The sequence below is a fragment of the Orycteropus afer genome, unplaced genomic scaffold, assembly GCF_000298275.1.
Source record: "Orycteropus afer afer isolate SDZICR_OR568_19922 unplaced genomic scaffold, OryAfe1.0 scaffold00393, whole genome shotgun sequence".
Classification (NCBI taxonomy): Eukaryota; Metazoa; Chordata; class Mammalia; order Tubulidentata; family Orycteropodidae; genus Orycteropus; species Orycteropus afer.
This window is the reverse complement of record NW_006921980.1, coordinates 2125395-2145317: the sequence shown is the minus strand read 5'-3', so window position 1 is coordinate 2145317 and position 19923 is coordinate 2125395. Positions and strand designations below refer to the sequence as shown.

The following is a 19923-nucleotide window of genomic DNA, read 5'->3' as shown; positions in this document are numbered from 1 at the left end:
GAAGTTGTCAAAAATGAAATAGAACACATAAAGATTGATATCCTCGGCATTAGTGAGCTGAAATGGACTGGTTTTGGCCATTTTGAATCAGACAACCATGTGATATACTATGTCAGGAATGACAGTTTGAAGAGGAATGGTGTGGCATTGATCATCACAAAAGATGTTTCAAGATCTGTCCTGAGGTACAATGCTGTCAGTGATAGGATAATATCCATACGCCTACAAGGAAAACCCGTTAATATGACTATTATTCAAATTTATGCACCAACCACCACAGCCAAAGATGAGGAAATTGAAGACAGTGCAGAGGAAAAGTAAAAGGATAGCTGTGTTCCAAAAACATCAGGGAGGCCAGGGTGGCTGGAATAGAGGGAAAATGGGGACATTAGGAGAGGAGGGGCTTAGAGAGGTGTTAGGGCCAGACTTCCTAGGGCCTTGCTGGCCACTGTGAGGATTTTGGCTTTTACTCTAAGGGAAGTCAAAGTAAGATTTTAAGCAGAGGAGTATCCTGACCTATGTTTTAAAAGGATAACTGTAGCTTCTGGGTTGAGAATTTACTCTAAGGGGTGGGGTGGAGACCAAAAAAGACCAGTTAGGGGGCTACTGTATGTAGCAATTCAGGTGAGCAACTGTGGTGGCTCAGCTCAGACCAGAGGGCTAATAGTGAGGGTGCAGAAAAGAGATTGGATGCTGTAACTGTTTTGAAGGTAGAGTGACAGTATTTCCTGATGGATAGGATGTGTGATGTGAAAGAGAGGAGTTGACCATGGCACTATGATTGTTGGCTGAACATTTGAAGGATGAGGATGCTACTAGCTGACATGAGAAAGGCTACAGGAAGAGCAGGCTTGGTAGGAGGAAGTGTAGTATCAGGAGTTCAGTTTTGAATGTGGGTTTTGAGTGGTCTCTTGGAGATCCAAGTGGAAATGTGAAGTGTAGGCAGTTGGATGTATGATCTTGGTTTTAAAAGAGAGGTCTGTGTTGAAGATACAGATTTGAGAATTGACAGTCTATAAATAATATTTAAAGCTGCAAGACTGGAGGAGATTACCAAGGAAATGAATGTATTTAAGAGAAGAGGGCCACAAACTGAATGCTGGGCACCCCAGTGGTTAATTGGGGAGAGGAAGAGGTTCCAGCCAAAGAGACTGAGAAGGAGCAATCAGGGAGGAAGGAAAAAAAGACCAGGGAGTCGATGGCCTAGAAGTCAAGGAAGATACTATGTCCACGAGCAGGGCACTATGGTCTGTGTGGTCAAGTGAGGATTGGCCCTTGGATTTAGCACCATGATATCATCATGTCCTTGAGGAAGACAGTTTTAGAAGAGTGGTAGGGGCAAAAGCCTGATGGCAGAGGCATTAAGAAAGATGAGAGAAGAATTGGAAGTGGTGAGTGTGGTCACTTCATTGGAGAATTTTGCTGCAAAGGGAAAAAAAATGGGGCAGAAGCTGGTGGGGGAAAGGGTCAAAAGATTTTTGAGGGAAAAAAACTGCATGATTTATGTGCTGGTATGAATGAGCCAATAGCGAAAGAATTACGATGTACAAAAATTTGAATGTACAAGATTCTGTTTACCGTGATGTAAAAGTTGTTTTGTCTTTAACTTGGAAGACATTTTAAGTTATTTTTATATTTTTGGGAAATTTTTACAAAGTTCCATTAAACATTACTTCTCTTCAAGATAACTTATAAATGTTTTAGTGAAAACAAGTTATCTTTTTACTTCAGCCAGTGCAGTAATATGAAAGTAAATTATTACTGTTTCATAAAAATTGTGGTTTAATAACCATAGAGGAATTTTGGGTTTTCATGTATACATGGCTGATAATTTTTTCTCCTCAGGTATTTGGTTATGGAATTAATGGATGCTAACTTATGTCAGGTTATTCATATGGAGTTGGACCATGAAAGAATGTCCTACCTTCTTTACCAGATGCTTTGTGGTATTAAACATCTGCATTCAGCTGGTATAATTCATAGAGTAAGTAGTGATACCATGTTACTCTTATTATTTAAATCACAATCATTTTGTTGTTATAATACTCCAGAGATAAGAGACTTTAATAGTTTCTTTTTTTTTTTTTTTTTGGTCGGTGTTGAAGGTCTAAATAGACTATGGGATTGTGTTATATTTAAAAATATTGTTGTATTTAGAGAACGTTTGTAGAACACCTGGTTTATCCAGGCTGCATGCTAGGCACTGTGGATGCAGCTAGGAGGGAGGGACCACACGGCTCTGCTGTCGTGTTGCTGCTCAGCTAATACTGCAGAAAACTTTTTTTGACTTTTAATTTTGATATAATTTAAAACTTGAGAAAATTTGCAAGAATAGGACAAAGAACTACCAGATAACCATTTATCTAGATTATCCTATTATTTTACTTATTTATGCCATATTTGAAACCCCATTTTTAATGAGTAAGGATTTGGGGAGGGAGAAGAATTAGAGTTGAAGAAGAAAAGGAGATAGTTGCTTGAGAAATCTTAAATTATGTCCCAAATACCTATTTCTTACATCCTAAAACTCAGCCACATCCCTGCCCACTTGTGGGAGTACCTCACTCTACAGCCTGTTTAGAATGGCCCCTGAGTAGCCTCCTCCCTGGGTGGAAACTGGGATTTGAAAGGAGGGTGCCTGATCTATCAGGAAGTAACATTTAAAAACCATGGGGATATAATGTAAATCTCTAAACTGGTTTTATAACTTTTTATTATTATTTAACTTGTACAACTCTGCAAGCAGAACATCATGATAAATATTTTTGAAATTGTGGTTCAAATGTATATAAATAAAGTATTTGTCATTTTAACTATTTTTAAGTGTGCAATTCAGTGACATTAATTATATTCACCATGTTGTGCAACCATCACCACCATCCATTTTCATGTTCTTCATCCCCCCAAACAGAAATGCAGTACACCTTAAGCAATAACTCCCCATTTTCCCCTCCCACCAACCCCTGGTAACCACTAATAAACTTTTATGTCTATTCATATTTGCCTATCCTAGATTTCATAAAAGTAGGATTATATGATATTTGTCTTTTGGGGTCTCATTTATTTCAACATAATGGTTTATAAGTTTATCTATGTCATAGCATGTATCAGGACCCATTTTCTTTATCCATTCATCGGTTGATGGACACTTGTGTTGTTTCTAGCTTTTGTCTTTTATGAGTAATGTGAATGGTGGTTTACAAGTTTGTGAGTAGCAGTTTGGGTCCGTGCTTTCAAGTCACTTGGGTATACCTAGGAATGTGAATGCTGGGTCATATGGTAAAAGATATGTTTATCTTTGAGGAATGATAGAATATTTACTGGGCAGTGTTTCATTTTGTTGTACATAGGGTTGCTATGAGTTGGAACTGACTTGACGGCACCTAACACCTACTTCTGTAGTGATACCGCCTCGGAAACCCAAGGAGGGGTCGCTATGAGTTGGGTCCAACTCGAGGGCACATCACAACAACAACAACATAATTTTGAGTGAGACTTGAGGCAGAGATAATTTAATTTACTTGGAAATAAATGCTATTAGCAATCTCTAAATTATTTGCTGCTTTTGTTGACAGTCTTTAGATAATATTTTTTAAGTTTAAAAAAAATCATTTCTTTTCTCTGAAGTAAACGTTTGTGTATGGGGGAAAATAGTGGTATGAGAAAGATTAACCTATTAATAAAGAGAAAAATGGATTGTTTATTGATGGTGTTGTTGTTGTTATGTGCCGTCGAGTTGGCCCCAACTCATAGCGACCCCTCCTTGGGTTTCCGAGGCAGTATCACTACGGAAGTAGGATTGCCCAACCTTCCTTCCGAGGAGTGACTGGTGGGTTTGAACCGTGTATTATTAATTCTTTTGAGCAGTTAGTTAGTTGCCAGGAAAGGTTGGTCTCATAACAGCTGCTGAGTGGGAGGCCAGATAAGGTGCCAGATAAAACTCTGCCCTCATCCCTCCTCATGAGCATCAGTTCAGGGACAGGAGGCCAGGACCAGGGTGCAGGCATCTCTTGTCCTCTTAGTGCTTGGCGGGGAGAGGGTGCTGGGTGACTGACAAGTACCCTGATTCACCAACCAAAGTATGCTGTTACTTAGAATATAGCTTTTTGCTGCCACCAAGTGTTCAGTTAAAATAATGTTGCTGAATTTGCTTTAAAAATAGCAATATTAGTCTTTTTTAATTGAAAGTAATAACTTCCCAACATATTATTCAATGTCTCTTCCTAAAACTTTTATAGACCTTTACATAAATTAAGGTACTCTTGGTATCTTTTAAATACGTTATTTTGTTTTAGAATTCATGCTTTAGAATAATTTCTCATGTTGTTGTTGTTATGTGCCATTGAATGTTAGGTCTTATTAATTTTGTAAGAGGAAACTGTTTGCCTTTTTGGTTTCTTCCCTCTGGGGCCCAGAGGTGAATGAGAAAACAGTATCATCATGTTAATAGAGTCCTTGTAAGAGCTGCAGCATTGACATGTCTATTTGATGGACGATTTGGGTCCTGACAGCAGGTTAGATGGGGTCCAAAAAAGTGTTTGGTTTGACAGCACAGTGTTTAGGAACCTATGAACACCTGAAAAAATGATTCAATTGAGCACTTCTTTGTCCTGTTCACCCTTGTTCTTGCCACTTCCCCCCTTTGTCTTATACCTACCTTCTGCACACATTTGTGGGACCTGCCAGGCTCTTGAAGACATTTGTGTTTGCTTTACAAATGTAATGCATGCTCATTGTGAGAAAGTTTCAAACAGCACAGGTGTATAAATGAAAAAGTGAAAGGCCCCTATTTGCTTCTACTCCTCCTACCCTTCCTAGGTCCCAAGTGATTAACCATTAGTTAACTAATATGTTAACCATTTTGTATAAACTTTCCCAGTCCCTTTTCCTGTATATAATACCTCATGCATACATACACACTTTCTTGTTTGTTGTTTATTTGTTTTAATTTTATTGTGGTAAAATATATAGAGAGGTATAGATATAGCCATTAGTACTTTCAAGTGTACAGTTCAGTGAGAATTCACCATGTTGTGAATCACCACTATCCATTTTCATCACCTCAAATGGAAAGTAAGTACTCCTTAAGTAGTAACTCCCCGTTTCTCCTTCCCTTCAACCCCTGGCAACCACTAATAAACCTTTGTTTCTACACGTTTGTCTATCCTAGATATTTTTATATAGGTGGGATCATACAGTATTTGTGCCTAATTTCATTCAGCATGTTTTCAGGGTTCGTCCACGTCATACCATGCATCAGAATTTCATTTCTCTTTATTGCTGAATAATATTCCATTATATGGATTTACCATATTTTGTTTACTGATTTATGTATCGATGGACATGTGGGTCTATGTCCTTGGCTTAGTCTGGAGTTACTGCACATGTTTGTGCATAGTTTCAATGGGGCACGGAGTACCAGGAAGTGCCCAGTTGGGGCACCTGGGTCCTCACATACTCCTCTCAGCCCCTGTGGTATACAGGTAGCCCTAACTCTTGCTCACCCTGCCAGTTTGTTGATTCTCTCCTCACCTGCTAGTCCCTGGCCCAAGGAGTCAATTGTGCCTGGCAGCAGACAAGCTATAACTTGTAGTTCAGTAGGACCTTTGCTCTACCCTTGGCAGGAGGTCCCCTTTGAGGACTGGGACCTCCACAAAGCTCTGAGTTGTGACGAAGGAAAGCACTAGGTCATGGGGCATGATGGTAGGTGGACCACTCCTGCTCCAACCCCTTGAGTCTTGAACCTATGTATTCTTTCTTCAGGGGGCACAGCATCATATGTTGTTGTGTGCCATTGAGTTGATTCCAACTGATAGTGACCCTATAGGACAGAGTAGAACTGCCTGATAGGGTCTCCAAGGCTGTAATCTTTACAGGAACAGATCACCAGGTCTTTTTTCTCTCAGGGCCACTGGTGGGTTTGAACCACCAACCTATTGGTTATTAGCCAAGCCCTTCAACCATTGTGCCATCAGGGCTCCATACAACACCAAATAAAAGTCTCCAGTGTAGTTCAGTGTTGCCTCTGAGCTGACATTTTAGCTGTGCCATTCCAGCATTCTATAAACCTAGCTCTGCTGCATGGTGCAGTGTATAATGTGCCCTTTGGATGCCATGCCTACATATACCTCCTTCAGTGTGAAATAGGCTCCTGTTTGGCTGTGTAGAAATTCACACCTATGAATAAGACATTCTGAAGGCCCCAAGAAAGTGGTGCTGGCTGAGCCTCTGTGGGCAAGAAAGGCAAGCCCATACTCAGAATAGGTATCTACCATCTGTCCATGTAAGGGCAAACTGCTAGTACCTCCAGGAAGGAAGGAGTCCAGTGTGGCTGGTTGGTGTCCTTGAGTAGTGCTGTGCCAGGGGCTCAATAATGATGTCTGTTACTGACAGGTTGGACATTCAGCAGTATCAGTAGCTAAATGGGGCTTCACAAGTGGGAGTCCATGCTTTTGGAGCCATATGTAGCCTCTGCCACTGTTGCCACTCCATTCATGTTCCTGTTGTGACAGTTCTGGAATGACTGATAATGAAGGCTGAGTAGCATCTATTCACCAAGTCAGTCATATTGTCTGCATGGTTACTCAGTGTCTCTTTCATGGCAGATGCTGTCCAGTAGGCGTTGGCATGTCGTACAAAGATCTTTACACTTCATACCCACTCCCATATGTCTATTCACATATCTTCTTGCTTCCAATCTTCCAGTTCCTTTCCTTCCAAGCCCTGACCAGATGGCTAAGCCATTGACTGCTATCTGGGAATATATATTCTTACCTCAGGCCACCTCTTCTACCCAGATATCCACTGTCTTTTAAGACTGCTCCTTTGTGTGGCTATAATAAAGCTACTGTCCATTTATAACTTGCATACCCACATACCAAGCCAGTCCATTTATAAAACAACTTTATTGGATTCTCTTTATGGCCATAGGTACAAGCTGAGGGAGGGGTATGATGTTACTGTGGGAGAGGTTTTATGGGATATGGGCTTGCTGCTCATGCAGCTTACTTATGCCTTCTCATCCTGCTTGGGTTTGAACCCATATGTACCATTTCTGTCTTTAGATGTACTGCTCCTGGGCCCATTCAACTTCATGACTTGGTGGGCCCTACAGAGCTTAAATGCTGTTGGGCCATTTCAGATGCATAGTCACTTGGTGTTCCACAGCCAATATTCTGTCTCTACTAGGATCCAGTAACACACCTGAAGCTGTTCCCAAAAGGTATTTAATTCTCTGCTGTCTATGGATGGCCTTGCATTGTGATTCTCCTTTTGGGGCTTGTTATAAGCTCCTTACGGCCTCTTTTCCCACTTCTAACTGCTAGATCATATGGTCCAAGTGGCAGGGTTGGTTGCATACAACTTGGACCTGCTGCAGATCACATTCTTATTCTCAGCTCTACTCAAAACTGGCAGCCTTCAATGCCACCCAGTATAGGGGCTGGAGCATTATTTCTAGATGTGGAACGTGTTGCCTCCAGAGCCTAAAGAGACCTACCACCTACTGTGCAAGATGGTACGGGTCATAAAATACAATTTGATTTTTTTTAGTTTGGAAGGTAAGTCCTATTCTGCAGCCCTAGAAAGTCACTGAAGTGGCAGATCCCTCAATCTCTGTAGGATTTGTTATTCTTCCTCCGGAGCTTATGTGTCTTAACTAAGCCCTCCAGTGCACTAGCTGCCTTTTGCTCATCATGTCCAATCATCATGATGGCATTGGGGTGTGGATCACTGAGGTATTCTGTGGGATGTTCAGGGAGTCCTGATCTTTAACATAGGCCCAAGACAAAGCTCTAAATAATTGTCCTGTGTATCCCATGTGAGTGTGAACTGTTTCTGATCCTCTTCTTTAATCAAAATGGAGAGGAATGCATTTACTTAATCAGTGGCCATATGCCATGCCTGAAACCTTACCCATTCACTCTTGCAGTTGTACTGTAACTGGCACAGCAACTGCAATCAGAACTACTAGTTGGTTAAGCTATAGTAATCGATAGTCATTCTCCAGCATCCATCTAGTTTCTCCAAGGGCTGAACTAGTGATTTAAGCTGAATTATAAGAGAGATCAAAGTCCCTGGGTGGCACAAATGTTTAAACATTTGACTAATTGCTGAAAGGCTGGCAGTTTGAACCTACCCAGAATAAGCTCCAAAGAAAAGGCTGACAGTCTGTTTCACAAAGGTCACAGCCTTGAAAACCCCATGGAGCAATTGTATTGTGCACAGATGGGATCACCATGAGTCAGAATCTACTTAACAGCATCCACCAATGAGAGGGACCACCATCCCTGCAAGAAGCCCTGGTGGTGCAGAGTACTTGGCTGCTATCTAAAATGTAGGTTTAAACCCACCCAGAGGCTCTGGGACAGAGAGACATGGCCATCCGCTCCTACAAAGATTATAGCCCAGAAAACTATGGGGCAGTTCTACTCTGTCATATGGGGTCACTGTGAGTCAAAAATCAACTTGATAGCACCTAACAACCATCCTTGCATCCTTTAGGTTTTAATGGTACCGCTAATTTTCTCTATCTTCCCCAACCCAGTACCCCTCAGGATGCAATCGTGACTTTTTATTTATTTTCTTGAAGTGGGGACAGTTTCACTTGACCTCCCCCATAGGGATTATTCTGCCAACTATATCAATTCCAGTCACATACCTGAGGACTAGGGAAGTGACTACTGGGTATGTCTATGGACCCAGGGGCCCCACTGAGTCAGATTCTAGCAAGGACTCCATTTGTTACTTGGCTCCATATGCTCTTAGTTTCAGGGTGATGGGACATGATGATGCTTTGCGTCTTTGGGTATCAATATCAGCTCAGAACTTGTGTCCTCACAGTGCTTGGCATTTCTCCTTTTCCTGAGTAAATGGCTCTAAGTACCTTTAGAGAACAACAAAAAGCCCAAGCTCACTGCCATTGAAACTATTCTGACTCGTAGTAACCCCCATCAGGTTTCCAAGTCTGTAAATCTTTACAGAATCAGACTACCCCATCTTTCTTCTACAGAGTTGCTGGTGGGTTCGAAGCACCAACCTTTTAGTTACAAGCCACTAGTAACTAAGTGGCCTTAACCACTACACCACCAGAGCTTTAGAGAAGGACTGGGGAAATCAAAACAGTGTGCACTTGCCACAATGCAAGGTCATTCCTCCTAGGACACTTCTTCAGTCAATAGATTCTGGATCTGAAAATTGGCTCAGATCCAGGAATTGACAAGGACTGTTGATGTTTTATTGGGTTAACCACCTCATCCTCCTAGTTCTCCATTCTTACCTTTTTTGGTTTCAGATGGTTTTGTGGCATCCTTGTTGGCTGCCCCTTGGGACACTATGCTCTATTAAGCATCTCCACACCTCCCTGTGGGTCAAGCCCCCATGGACTTCTTCATCTTGATGGTTATTGTAGTGATTGTTGCCACATTGCACATTGTGTGATCACACTGTGATGATTTTATTGGCAGCTAAGTCTACTGGTCTCTAGTAGATCAAGGAGAACAAAACCATTACCCTCAAGGATGGTATTGTCTGATGTCCTAAGCTGTAGAGGACAGTTATCTCTCACTGAGCTGGGACCCCTCACTGATGGCATGGATGAAGGAGAGTCCTCTGTGCCTTCCTGTGGAACATAATCTCGTGGGTTTTGTGGCCTCACGTAATATTCTCATCCCAGCTTGACCACTCCCTTCAACCTCTTTATTCCTTTCAGGACAACTCAGGCCTTTTCACTTCAATTAATCAAAACAAAACAAACAAAACAAAACCCACTGCCATTGAGTCCATTCCAACTCATAGTGACACCCATTGGGTTTCCAAGGTGGTAAATCTTTACACAGAAGTAGATTGCCCAGTCTTCTTTTCGCAGAGTGGCTGGTGGGTTTGAACCACCAGCCTTCTGATTAGCAGTCAGATGCCTTAGGCACTGTGCCACCAGAGCTCAATAAGCAGTGGCTAGTAATTTTTCCAGACTTCCAGGAGCCAAACTTTAAGCCAGTTTGCCCCATCTCCTGGAGTCCTTGCCAGGGTTTTAAATCACATGGCCTTAGAACATGCCCCCAAGTCAGTGATTCTTGCTTACCTAAGCCTCAAATTTCTGGCACCTCAGTTAAGCACTTTTGAAATCCTGGGCTCCCCTGGGTCCTGCTGGTAGGTGCCAGGTCATCCTTGCTACTCTTTCTGTGGACAATATTCTCCCTTATTAGGTTCTGCCAGGTTGCACTGGGATTTAACACCAGCTTTTGGCCTGGAAGCCAGGAGAGAAGTGGAGAGGATGGGCCTCCGGTGTCCCTGCAGCAGCATCCAGCAAGCAAGAGTGCCAGCTTTTACTAGGAAAAGGTGGCATTCTGTAGTTTCTGAGGGTTCAGAGGGTCTGCAGAGCCAGTGTGCTCAGGGGCATCCATCTAGATGTCACCATCCTATTTTGTTGTTGTTGTTGTTGTTGTTATGTGCTGTTGAGTTGGCCCCGACTCATAGCAACCCCTCCTTGGGTTTCCAAGGCAGTGTCACTACGGAAGTAGATTGCCCAACCTTCCTTCCAAGGAGTGGCTGGTGGGTTTGAACCGCCAGCCTTCTGGTTAGCAGTCAAGTGCCTTAGGCACTTTGCTACCAGAGTTCCTATCCTATTTTTTAGAGTCCTGAAAACCAAACCCACTGCCTGCCATCGAGTCGATTCTGACTCATAGTGACCCCCATTGGGTTTCCAAGGTGGTAAATCTTTATGGAAGTAGATTGCCCAGTCTTGCTTCTACAGAGTGGCTGGTGGGTTTGAACCAACAACCTTTAGGTTATCCCAACCCTGATCTTAGCATAACAGACTTGCCTTGGCTGAGTGTTCAGATGTCTTGGAGCTCTACAGCTGCACATCTTTAGCTTGCTTCTCCACTGCATCTGTTCTACCACTGCAGGTGAGCAGAACCTCTTTGTAGTCCATAGTGATTCTCATACTTAGCCATCCATTGCTGGTTAGAACCCTTACTCTTATTATCCCTCTGCAAGGCATCAATGCAAGTGAGCAGTCACCAGCCCACTCCCTGTCCTTATATACATTGTCCCTTTCCTGTCTTCAAATGTCTAAATGGACATGCCTGCAGCTTGTTTCCCTTCATCATGGTACCTTCCCAGGTTAGCACCACTGAAGTCTTTAGCAGTTGTCTCTCACACTTGCCAGGGAGTTATCTGTGCCCTACGTACCTCTCAGGATGGCATCCTCTTCTCCTGCCAGTCCCCACTCTCCATCTTGCTGTCTGTTTTCATAGACACTCTTAGTACCATTTCCATCAGTGCAGGCCTTTAGAGAAGTAGGTAATAAGGTGGGATTACACATGCAAGAGAATGCCAGTGAGGGAAAGAGGGGATAGAGCTGGAAGAAGCAGGGGAGCTACCAGAGTGCAGGTCTGACCCCTTTGGAGGAGAGAGGCAGGAAGGCGGGTTGGGTGAGAAGGGTCTCAGGCTACAGCTCTGAGAAAGCTTTGGCCTGGCCTCAACCCAAAGTCACCTTCAGAGGAGTCCTGTGTTTCTGGGGTAAGGGCCTGCCTCAGTATCCCTGCCCCACTCAGCCACTGGCTGAGAGCAGCTCTTGTGAAATGTGGACTCTGTGCAGATATGGGGATGGATTCAGCCCACCACTGGGCCTTTCTGGGTGGTAGGAAGTCTGAGTAGCACATTTCCATGTCCACTCAGGTGTAACAAGATGTCATTTGTCTTCTAATTTGTGTTTGTTTGCCTTGTTTGGGGATGGTTTTCAAGATTTGAAGGGCGGAACAGTCTTTGCTCTGCCATCTTAAACTGAAAGTCCTATTAAGTTTTGTAAAGATAACTCTGATTGTATTGTGGATGCTGATGGGAGAGAGGCTGTGGGTGTGGGAAGAGCTCTGAGGTACTTGAGTCTCTTTAACCCTCTCCCCACTGGTAATCATTGAGGAGAGAGGCCACCTCTTCCTTCATACAGGTGGTGCCTTGTATAGGCACCATATGTAAATGTCTCAGTTCCATATCTTATTGTCACCATTTCTCAGCAGTAAAGTATGTTTTTCCAACAAAATTAGTATAGTATGACAATTTTCTGACAGATAGAAGTGTCTGGAGATGATGGGGCATTTTGCTTGCAGGTGTCCCTGTGGAGGTGGTTTCCACTCTTGCCATTGTTAAAAACAGTGTTACACCAGCTACCTTGTCCGTGTGCCTGTGCTATTTCTAGGCCATGTTGGATTTCAGGGACTGAATTTAGCTGAGTGCTAAAATATATACATTTCCGAATTTAAAAACTCAGCCACCTAAAGGAAGCACAGATGGATACCCTCACCCCGGTAATGTGTGAGGAAGGGCCTATTTCTCTTACCACTTGCATTGGTTGCTATTGTGCCATTCTGCCATCACTGCCACATGCTTAACTGAAAGTGGTGTTTGTGGTTGTGTGTGTATATGTACATGTGTATATGGTATGTATTGTGGTATATGTTTGTGTATGTATGCGTGTACAGGTGTATGCATGTATGTGTTATATATTGGTGTGTGTGTGTGTATAAGTATGTGTGCATATTATATGTGTGGTATGTATGTAGGCATGTGTGTGCAAGTGTGTGAATGTATGTGTGTGGGAAAGTTGAACATCATTTTATGTTAGTAATTTGTATTTCTATCTGAAATGCTCATTTTTGCCAGAATCTTTGGTTTTAGAAAAGGAAACTAGAAATGAATCACTTCATCTTGTATTACTTACTTTATCAGCTCCTGAGAGGAACTCTTTGTTTGAATTTATTAATTTAAACAATTTCTTCCTAGGATTTGAAGCCTAGCAACATCGTAGTAAAATCAGACTGCACCCTTAAGATCCTCGACTTTGGTCTGGCCCGGACAGCGTGCACTAACTTCATGATGACCCCCTATGTGGTAACACGGTACTATCGAGCCCCTGAAGTCATCCTGGGCATGGGTTACAAGGAGAATGGTGAGTACTTTCTGAGTCAGACAGAATGAGTGATATTTTTGACAAGAGTGTGATTGGACATCAATACTTTTTTCCTCTTTCTTTTGAACTATATGAAATAAAATGTGGGAACTATATTACACATAGAATATCGTAGTCCATAGCCAAGAAATAATTAACTATGTATTCCTGTTAGTTAAAATAATTCAGTTTTTAAAATTCACTTTAAAATACTAATTTTTTTGAACATTTTATAAAAGTATAGCATACATATGTTTATTTAGATGGTTGGTAACTTATGTTCCCACTTAGAGAAGCAAAGCTCTGTGGGCTTCCTGTTGGTTCCTTGTGGAAGTAAGAGAAAATCAGATATCCCCTGTTAACGTCTCCCCACCCCAGCAGAGGCAATTAAATGAGCTCTCTGCCTAAGCAGTCAGAGGCATGGAGTACCGTAGGCAAGCTGGTGACACTGAATGGTTTTGGACTTCTTTTGGGAGGAGGTTTGGGAAAAAGACATGTGGGGCATCGGGCTTGATTTTAATCCCCTGATGTTTGGTAGTGGACATCTGGTCTGTCGGGTGCATCATGGCAGAAATGGTCCTCCATAAAGTCCTGTTCCCGGGAAGAGACTGTATCCTTCACAGGGAGCGACCAAGCATTGAGGGTGGGGCCGGGGCCTTACGGGCATTGCTTATTTCTGGATTTGTTGTTGTCTATTTGTTTGAAGCTGTAATGTATTGGAATCTTTGGCACTAAAACCCCAGATTGCTGCAAATTAAAGGTTAAAAATAAAGGTCAGCAATCATTCATATTGTATGAAAAGTCCACCCTTAGCTAGCAATTTATTTTTCCATATTTGTATGTTTAGTACACTGTTAGAATTCCTTTTTCTCACCTTTGTTTTGTTCATGGCACATCATAATTTTTCATTTCATTTTATTTTCAGTTGATATCTGGTCAGTGGGTTGCATCATGGGAGAACTGGTGAAAGGTTGTGTGATATTCCAAGGCACTGATCGTATCCTTCCCCAGGATCTTGAACCCCAGCCATGCTTTCCATTGCTAAGGCAGAAAGGTTCTAACTGCTTATATGAATGCACAAAGGGAAAATATCATCATTCTAAGTGGGGTTCTAATCGGGTCATTGTTACGTTTGTTAAATTAGTGTCACAACCAATGGTTCAATTTTACATTTTCTTTTTTATTTGACTACATATAATGATTTTGTTGAAGCTTAGTGTTAGGTTAAATCATTTAAATTAGCTCCTAGTTTTATCAAAACTAGCTGGACATATATAAGAAATTATTTACTCTTTGACAAATATAGCCTGATATTTAAATGAAAATTATGTTTATTTAATTAATTATATTAATTTAATTAGAAAATTGCTATCTAAATTTAAGAGGCCAGTATGCTTGTGTGATTAAATTAATATACTATTTTGTTAGTTAAAAGTATGCATTAAAACATTTTCCCTCAAAGTAAGAACTGAAGCATCTGAAGCATATTACATAAGGCCTAAGTGAAAAATGCTAAGTGAAAATTTTGTGAGGAGTTAAATTTTCCTGTTTGTTATTCTGCTGGCATTTAATAGAAGTTCATTTATAGAGCTATTTTGTGCTCCATTGGAAGTCTAAGTAAATATAAAATGCAAAACTTTATATTACACTGTGGTTAGCAAACTATATTAATGACATAGCATAAAAGAAAATAGATAATATGATAGTTACAATAGCTTTGTGTCCTCCTATAGTCATTCTTCCATCTTTAATATTTTTTACCCTAACATGGTTCTTCATGTATGCTTTTTTCATTTGTGTTCTAACTACATAATATTTTCATTAGTCTTTGATTTTTTTTTTTTTTTTTTTTTTGGTATAAAAGCTTAAAGTAATCTCTGTCCTTTGACAGATTGATAGTTGTTTTGAAAGGAAATCAAGCCTTGGAGTCAATGTTTTGTATGTATTTTATTAAAGTAATTTTAGTTTTTTGTGATTTTTTTTTAAGGGTAGTTTTTATATAAATTCTTCATAAAACAAACTTGGAATGAAAAGATTTTATTCATATCATTTTATCTTTCTTTACGTTTTCCACATCATAACCCACCCACTGCCATCAAGTTGGATCCTACTCATAACGACCCCTCCTTCACTATGGAAGTAGATTGCCCAACCTTCCTTTAAGGAGTGGCCGGTGGGTTTGAACCACCAGCCTTCTGGTTAACAGTCAAATGCCTTAAGCACTATGCCACCAGAGCTCCCTTCCACATCATAGATTTTATATTAAGTGAAATGCATTATATTTTATTTTAATACATTGTCTAGCAATTTTTCATATCCTTTTCTCAAGATTCATTATTCAGACTGTGAATAAGTAAGTCTTTATTTTGCTAGTTTACTAAAACGCAATTAAAATGGGAAAATTTGATGTATTCTAAAGATAAATTATTTCGAAGTATCTGTTTAACATTCAGTTTTTCTCAAATTGCACACATTTTGTGCCTTTCCTTATTTTATTTAAAAAGATTTTCTTTAGAAACCACAAAAAATGAAAAATGTGTTTTTCAGAACATCATTAGATAAAAAAAATTCCTACTTTATATATTAACATTTTGCAATGTCAGTATTAATAGTTTTATACATAAGGTCATCTAATGTTATTCTCAAAAAAAAATCACAAAAATCAACATTGTATTTCAAATAAAATTTTGCCAGTGTTTTCCAATATTAGATTAAAATTCTTGGTGTAGAAAAGATTTGGAAACCAGGCTGAGGTTCTGAGAGATTAGCTTTAGATTCGTGACCTGGGATAAAAATGGAAATCCTGTCCCCACTTGGAGATTGAGAAAGAGAAAGCTTTAGCCAGGCCACTTGGTCCCAACCAAGTTCTGACTTCTCCACATGGTAGCTGTGTGTTCTAGAGAAATCCTAGCCCTCTCTGAGCCTTAGTTTCTCCATTTGTAAAATGAGAGTCCTGTGGTCTTACCCCTCAGGGCCATGGGATCTACTGACAGTGGTGTATGTAGACACCCAGAAGGTCATCCAGGCATGTCTAGGTTATTTTTCTTCTTCCCACCTCCTCTTTAGTCTATAAAAATGACCCTTTATTCATTAATTGAGCAGATATTGATGGAGCACCTGCCTTTTTCTAGATTCCTTGTCTAATTTACCTTTTAAAGGGATCCTTCAGCTTCCCTACTGAGGTTTGCCATAGGCAATAATAGTAGCAGGGGAAGCAGCACAGAGCTGTACAGTTTGTGCAGCAGAGGTGAAGAGGCCTACCCAGGACGGTACACTGAAGGTGGTGAGAAGGGGTTGAACTCTGCATCTGTGTTACAGGTAGAACCTTCACAGAACCTTGGTAGGACAATCAAAAGTAGAGTTCAGGAGAGAGGGCATCATTCTGTCAATGAGATTTGAAACCTTGAGGCTGGTAATGAGTGCTTGTGGAGAAAGAAGAGAAAGGACCAAGGATGAAGCCCCCTAGCGTAGTGGAGAGAGAAGGAACAAGGGGAAGAAACTGAGAATCAGTTTCAGTGATGCAGGCAGGCCAAGAGACAAGGTGCCCTGAGGGCTGCAAGAAGAAAGATACACCCAGTCACATTTGCTGACAAGTCAAAAAAGTTACGGTTTGAGAATTGACCATTGGATGTAGTGATGTGGAGGTCACTGACAGTTTTCATTGAATGGTAGGGGAGAAAGTACGATAGGAATATGTATAAGAAATGGGAAGCAAGGAATTAGAGATACAAGTATAGAGAACTTTTTAAAAATAATTTCATTGCAAACAGAGGGAAGAAATAGGGTAATAGCTAGTGGGGATGTGGAGCCAAAAGAGAATAACAGGGGAGGAGAAAACATTATGTTTGAATTTGAATGGTGATGTGAATGCTCCAGTGGACAGCAAAATGCTGACTGTCTGGGAGCAAGAAGAAACTGCAGGAGTGATGTCCTCTGGTGGGCCGGATGTGTGAGTCCAGAGCCTAGCAGAGCTTGCTCCCTCAATGGTCATTGCTGTGCAGGCTGCTGGGTTGGGAAAATTCCCAGAGGTCTGCAGACATTCTCTTCTGATGGGTTCAGTTTTTGCAGAAAAGAGTGAGGAGGGGAAAAAGTGTAGGAAGTATAAGGAGAGAGGGAAAAGGGTGACATTTTGGCTAAATAGATAAGCAAAATTAAGGCATAATTCTGGTTCAGCACCACGTATGGAACACAGGAGTTAAGGAGATGCACTAGTGAATGTCTGAATCCCTTTTCCCGAGCAGGTCTACAGAAACTTAACATTTTGGAAGAACTGAGTTCCTGTGTCTGTTCCCTCAGTTATTTCACAGTGCAGTCATTTCATTTTTCTAAGACATGTCTTGATTACTTTTTAAAGTTGCTATTTATGTGATTTTTTTTTTCTGGCCTGTATCTTCTTTTATAATTGTTTACAGTTTCAAAATCACTATTCCACACGCATTATCCAAAGTCTAGCAACCTTGCTGTGCAATGGGCTGAGCTACATTTACAAGTAAGGATATTGAGACCCAAGGGAGATTGGCTTCCCTAATGTCTTTTGATTGTTTAGTCGCACAATTGAGACTGAAACCTAGGTTGTGTACTTTGAAAGAAAATAAATCGCGTTACCTGGGCATTGCAGGGATGGTTGTCATTAATACCAAGTAAAAGGGAATGAAAAATTCCCTGGGTGGCACAAATGGTTAAGTGTTCCACCTCTAACTGAAAAGTCGGCAATTCAAACCCACCAGAGGTGCTGTGGAAGACAGGCCTGATGATCTGCTTCTGAGAGGTCACAGCCTTCAAAATCCTGTGGAGCAGTTCTACTCTGCACACATGGGGTCACTGTGAGTTGGACTTGGCTCATCGGGAACTAATAACAAAAAAACAGAATGACATTTCAAAGATGATATTGCTCAGTCAAAACTCAGTTACAGGGAAGGAATGTGTCTAGTGGGAAAGGAGTAGGTGAAAGGATAGAAGAGCCAGGGCCCTGATGCTGCCCTTTCACTAACCATCTTCATAACCGTCCAGTCCACCTCACAGGGGCCTGGTTTCCCTAGTAGCTAACATTGCAAATTGGATAGGTCTCTCGATTCCTTTCTGCTTTGGAAAGCTGTGAGTCTTAGGTAACTTTAGTATGAAAATTGATTTCATATTTGCTTATGTAATATTTCTCTAATGGCATGTTAATCTAATTATTTCTGTTGTGTTGTTGAGTGCTGTTGAATCAGTTCCAACTCATAGTGACCCCATGAGGCAGTGGAACTGCCCCGTAGGGTTTTCTTGGCTATCGTCAGAAATAGATGATCAGGTCTTTCTCCCACAGAGCCACTGGGTGGGTTAAAACCACCAATCTTTAGGTTAGCAGCCAAGCATTTAAGTATTCTTTAATCACAGGATATCTTTATTTTGATCTAGAGTAGAAAGGTTTATAGATTCAATATGTTGATTCTAATAAACGGTAATCATAGTTTATAAAGATGCAGAGTGTAAGAGTTTTTTAAAATAGTCTAAAATTGGAAACCCAAATTTTATTTTAATATTATTTTTAAAGGCTTCTGTTGACCCAGCAGGATGGCCCATTTAATTATTTGTTGATGGATATGATTATAATTTAAGTTTTTCTTTGAGTAATGCTACTTCATGTAATATGGATATAAAGGTATTTCAGTTGTATTTTCCTCAAGCGACACCTTAGATATTGATCAATGGAATAAAGTTATTGAGCAGCTAGGAACACCATCAGCAGATTTCATGAAGAAACTTCAGCCAACTGTGAGGAATTATGTGGAAAACAGACCAAAGTATCCTGGAATAAAATTTGAGGAGCTCTTTCCAGATTGGATATTCCCATCAGAATCTGAACGAGATAAAATTAAAAGTAAGAAATTCTTTATTCTTGTATTTTTTTTCCCCACAATCCAGGGGAGGCTTTTACTTTTTCATGTTTGTACTCTAAAACCTGTGAATGTTGGAAGATAAAATAGTTTAAACTCTTAGTTATTTACTGTCTAGAAGTTTGATACATGCAGGTGTTGTAGAAAGAAAGACCTGGAAGTTTTATCCTCAAATGGTTTAACATTCTTTGGCCTTTGGCCAAAAGAAAAAGTTCAAATCAGTCGGACTCTTGTGTTAATTATAAGAATTAGGATTCTAAAAGTTTTTCAGATACAAAGAGCACTTGAATAAAGATTCTAGCCAGTTGAAGTTAGAAACGATATTATTATTATTAAGAGCTTGTTTTACATTCGACGTTACGTGTACATTTAGTTTCACTCCCCATTTACCATGTCCAACCCTAACCCAGTCTCCTCCCCATCCTACCCTTGCCCCTGTGCCCCTCATATTTATGCAATCCTGTTTGTCCTGCATTTCCCAATTTGAATTTTGGTCCTCTGGTGCCCCGTGAGCTATTGCTCTAAGGGATGTATTACCATAGAGTATGTGGGTGTGTCATCCTGGGTTGAGTGGTCTGTGTGTACATCTTGTTAAATATTGGGCTGAGACCCAGCCACTGGGGGTGAGTTTTATTCCAGGTGCAGAATATATTCCAGGACCATAGTATTGGGAGTCTTATCAGACTCCATCTGACCAGTAATTCTAGTCACTATTGAGTTTTTGGATTTTATTCCATGTTTTTCCTCCCACTCTATCCAGGATCTCCAGATTTTATCCTTTCCTGAGTGGTTGGAATTGGTAGCCGGGCACCATCTAGTTCTTCTGGTCTCGAGGGCCATCGTGGCCTATGGCTGATTGCTTTCACATGCCCTTGTTTTTCTTGCATTCTTTTTGCTTCCAACACCAGGAGACCATTAGCTGCATCTTAGACGGCTGCTTGAAAGCTTTTTTTTTTCTTTTATTGTGATTTGGGTGAAGACTTACAGAGCAAATTCACTTTCAGTTCACATATACTTTGTCTCATGTCATTGACCACAGTTTACCACAATGCAACAGCTCCCCTCCCACTTCCTCCCCATAGTTACCTCTTCCCAGTGACC

The 19923-nt window shown here is 40.9% G+C and overlaps 1 protein-coding gene across 1 annotated transcript in view; it reads left to right on the top strand.

The window, feature by feature from the left end:
* Positions 1 to 19923, top strand: part of MAPK9 (mitogen-activated protein kinase 9) — an 86556-nt gene that overhangs the window by 55162 nt on the left and 11471 nt on the right. The window contains exons 4-9 of the mRNA XM_042782621.1: positions 1846 to 1984; positions 12781 to 12946; positions 13485 to 13556; positions 13690 to 13719; positions 13872 to 13943; positions 18624 to 18806. Of these exons, the coding sequence (XP_042638555.1) occupies positions 1846 to 1984; positions 12781 to 12946; positions 13485 to 13556; positions 13690 to 13719; positions 13872 to 13943; positions 18624 to 18806 (662 nt within the window). The remainder of the gene's footprint in view (positions 1 to 1845; positions 1985 to 12780; positions 12947 to 13484; positions 13557 to 13689; positions 13720 to 13871; positions 13944 to 18623; positions 18807 to 19923) is intronic.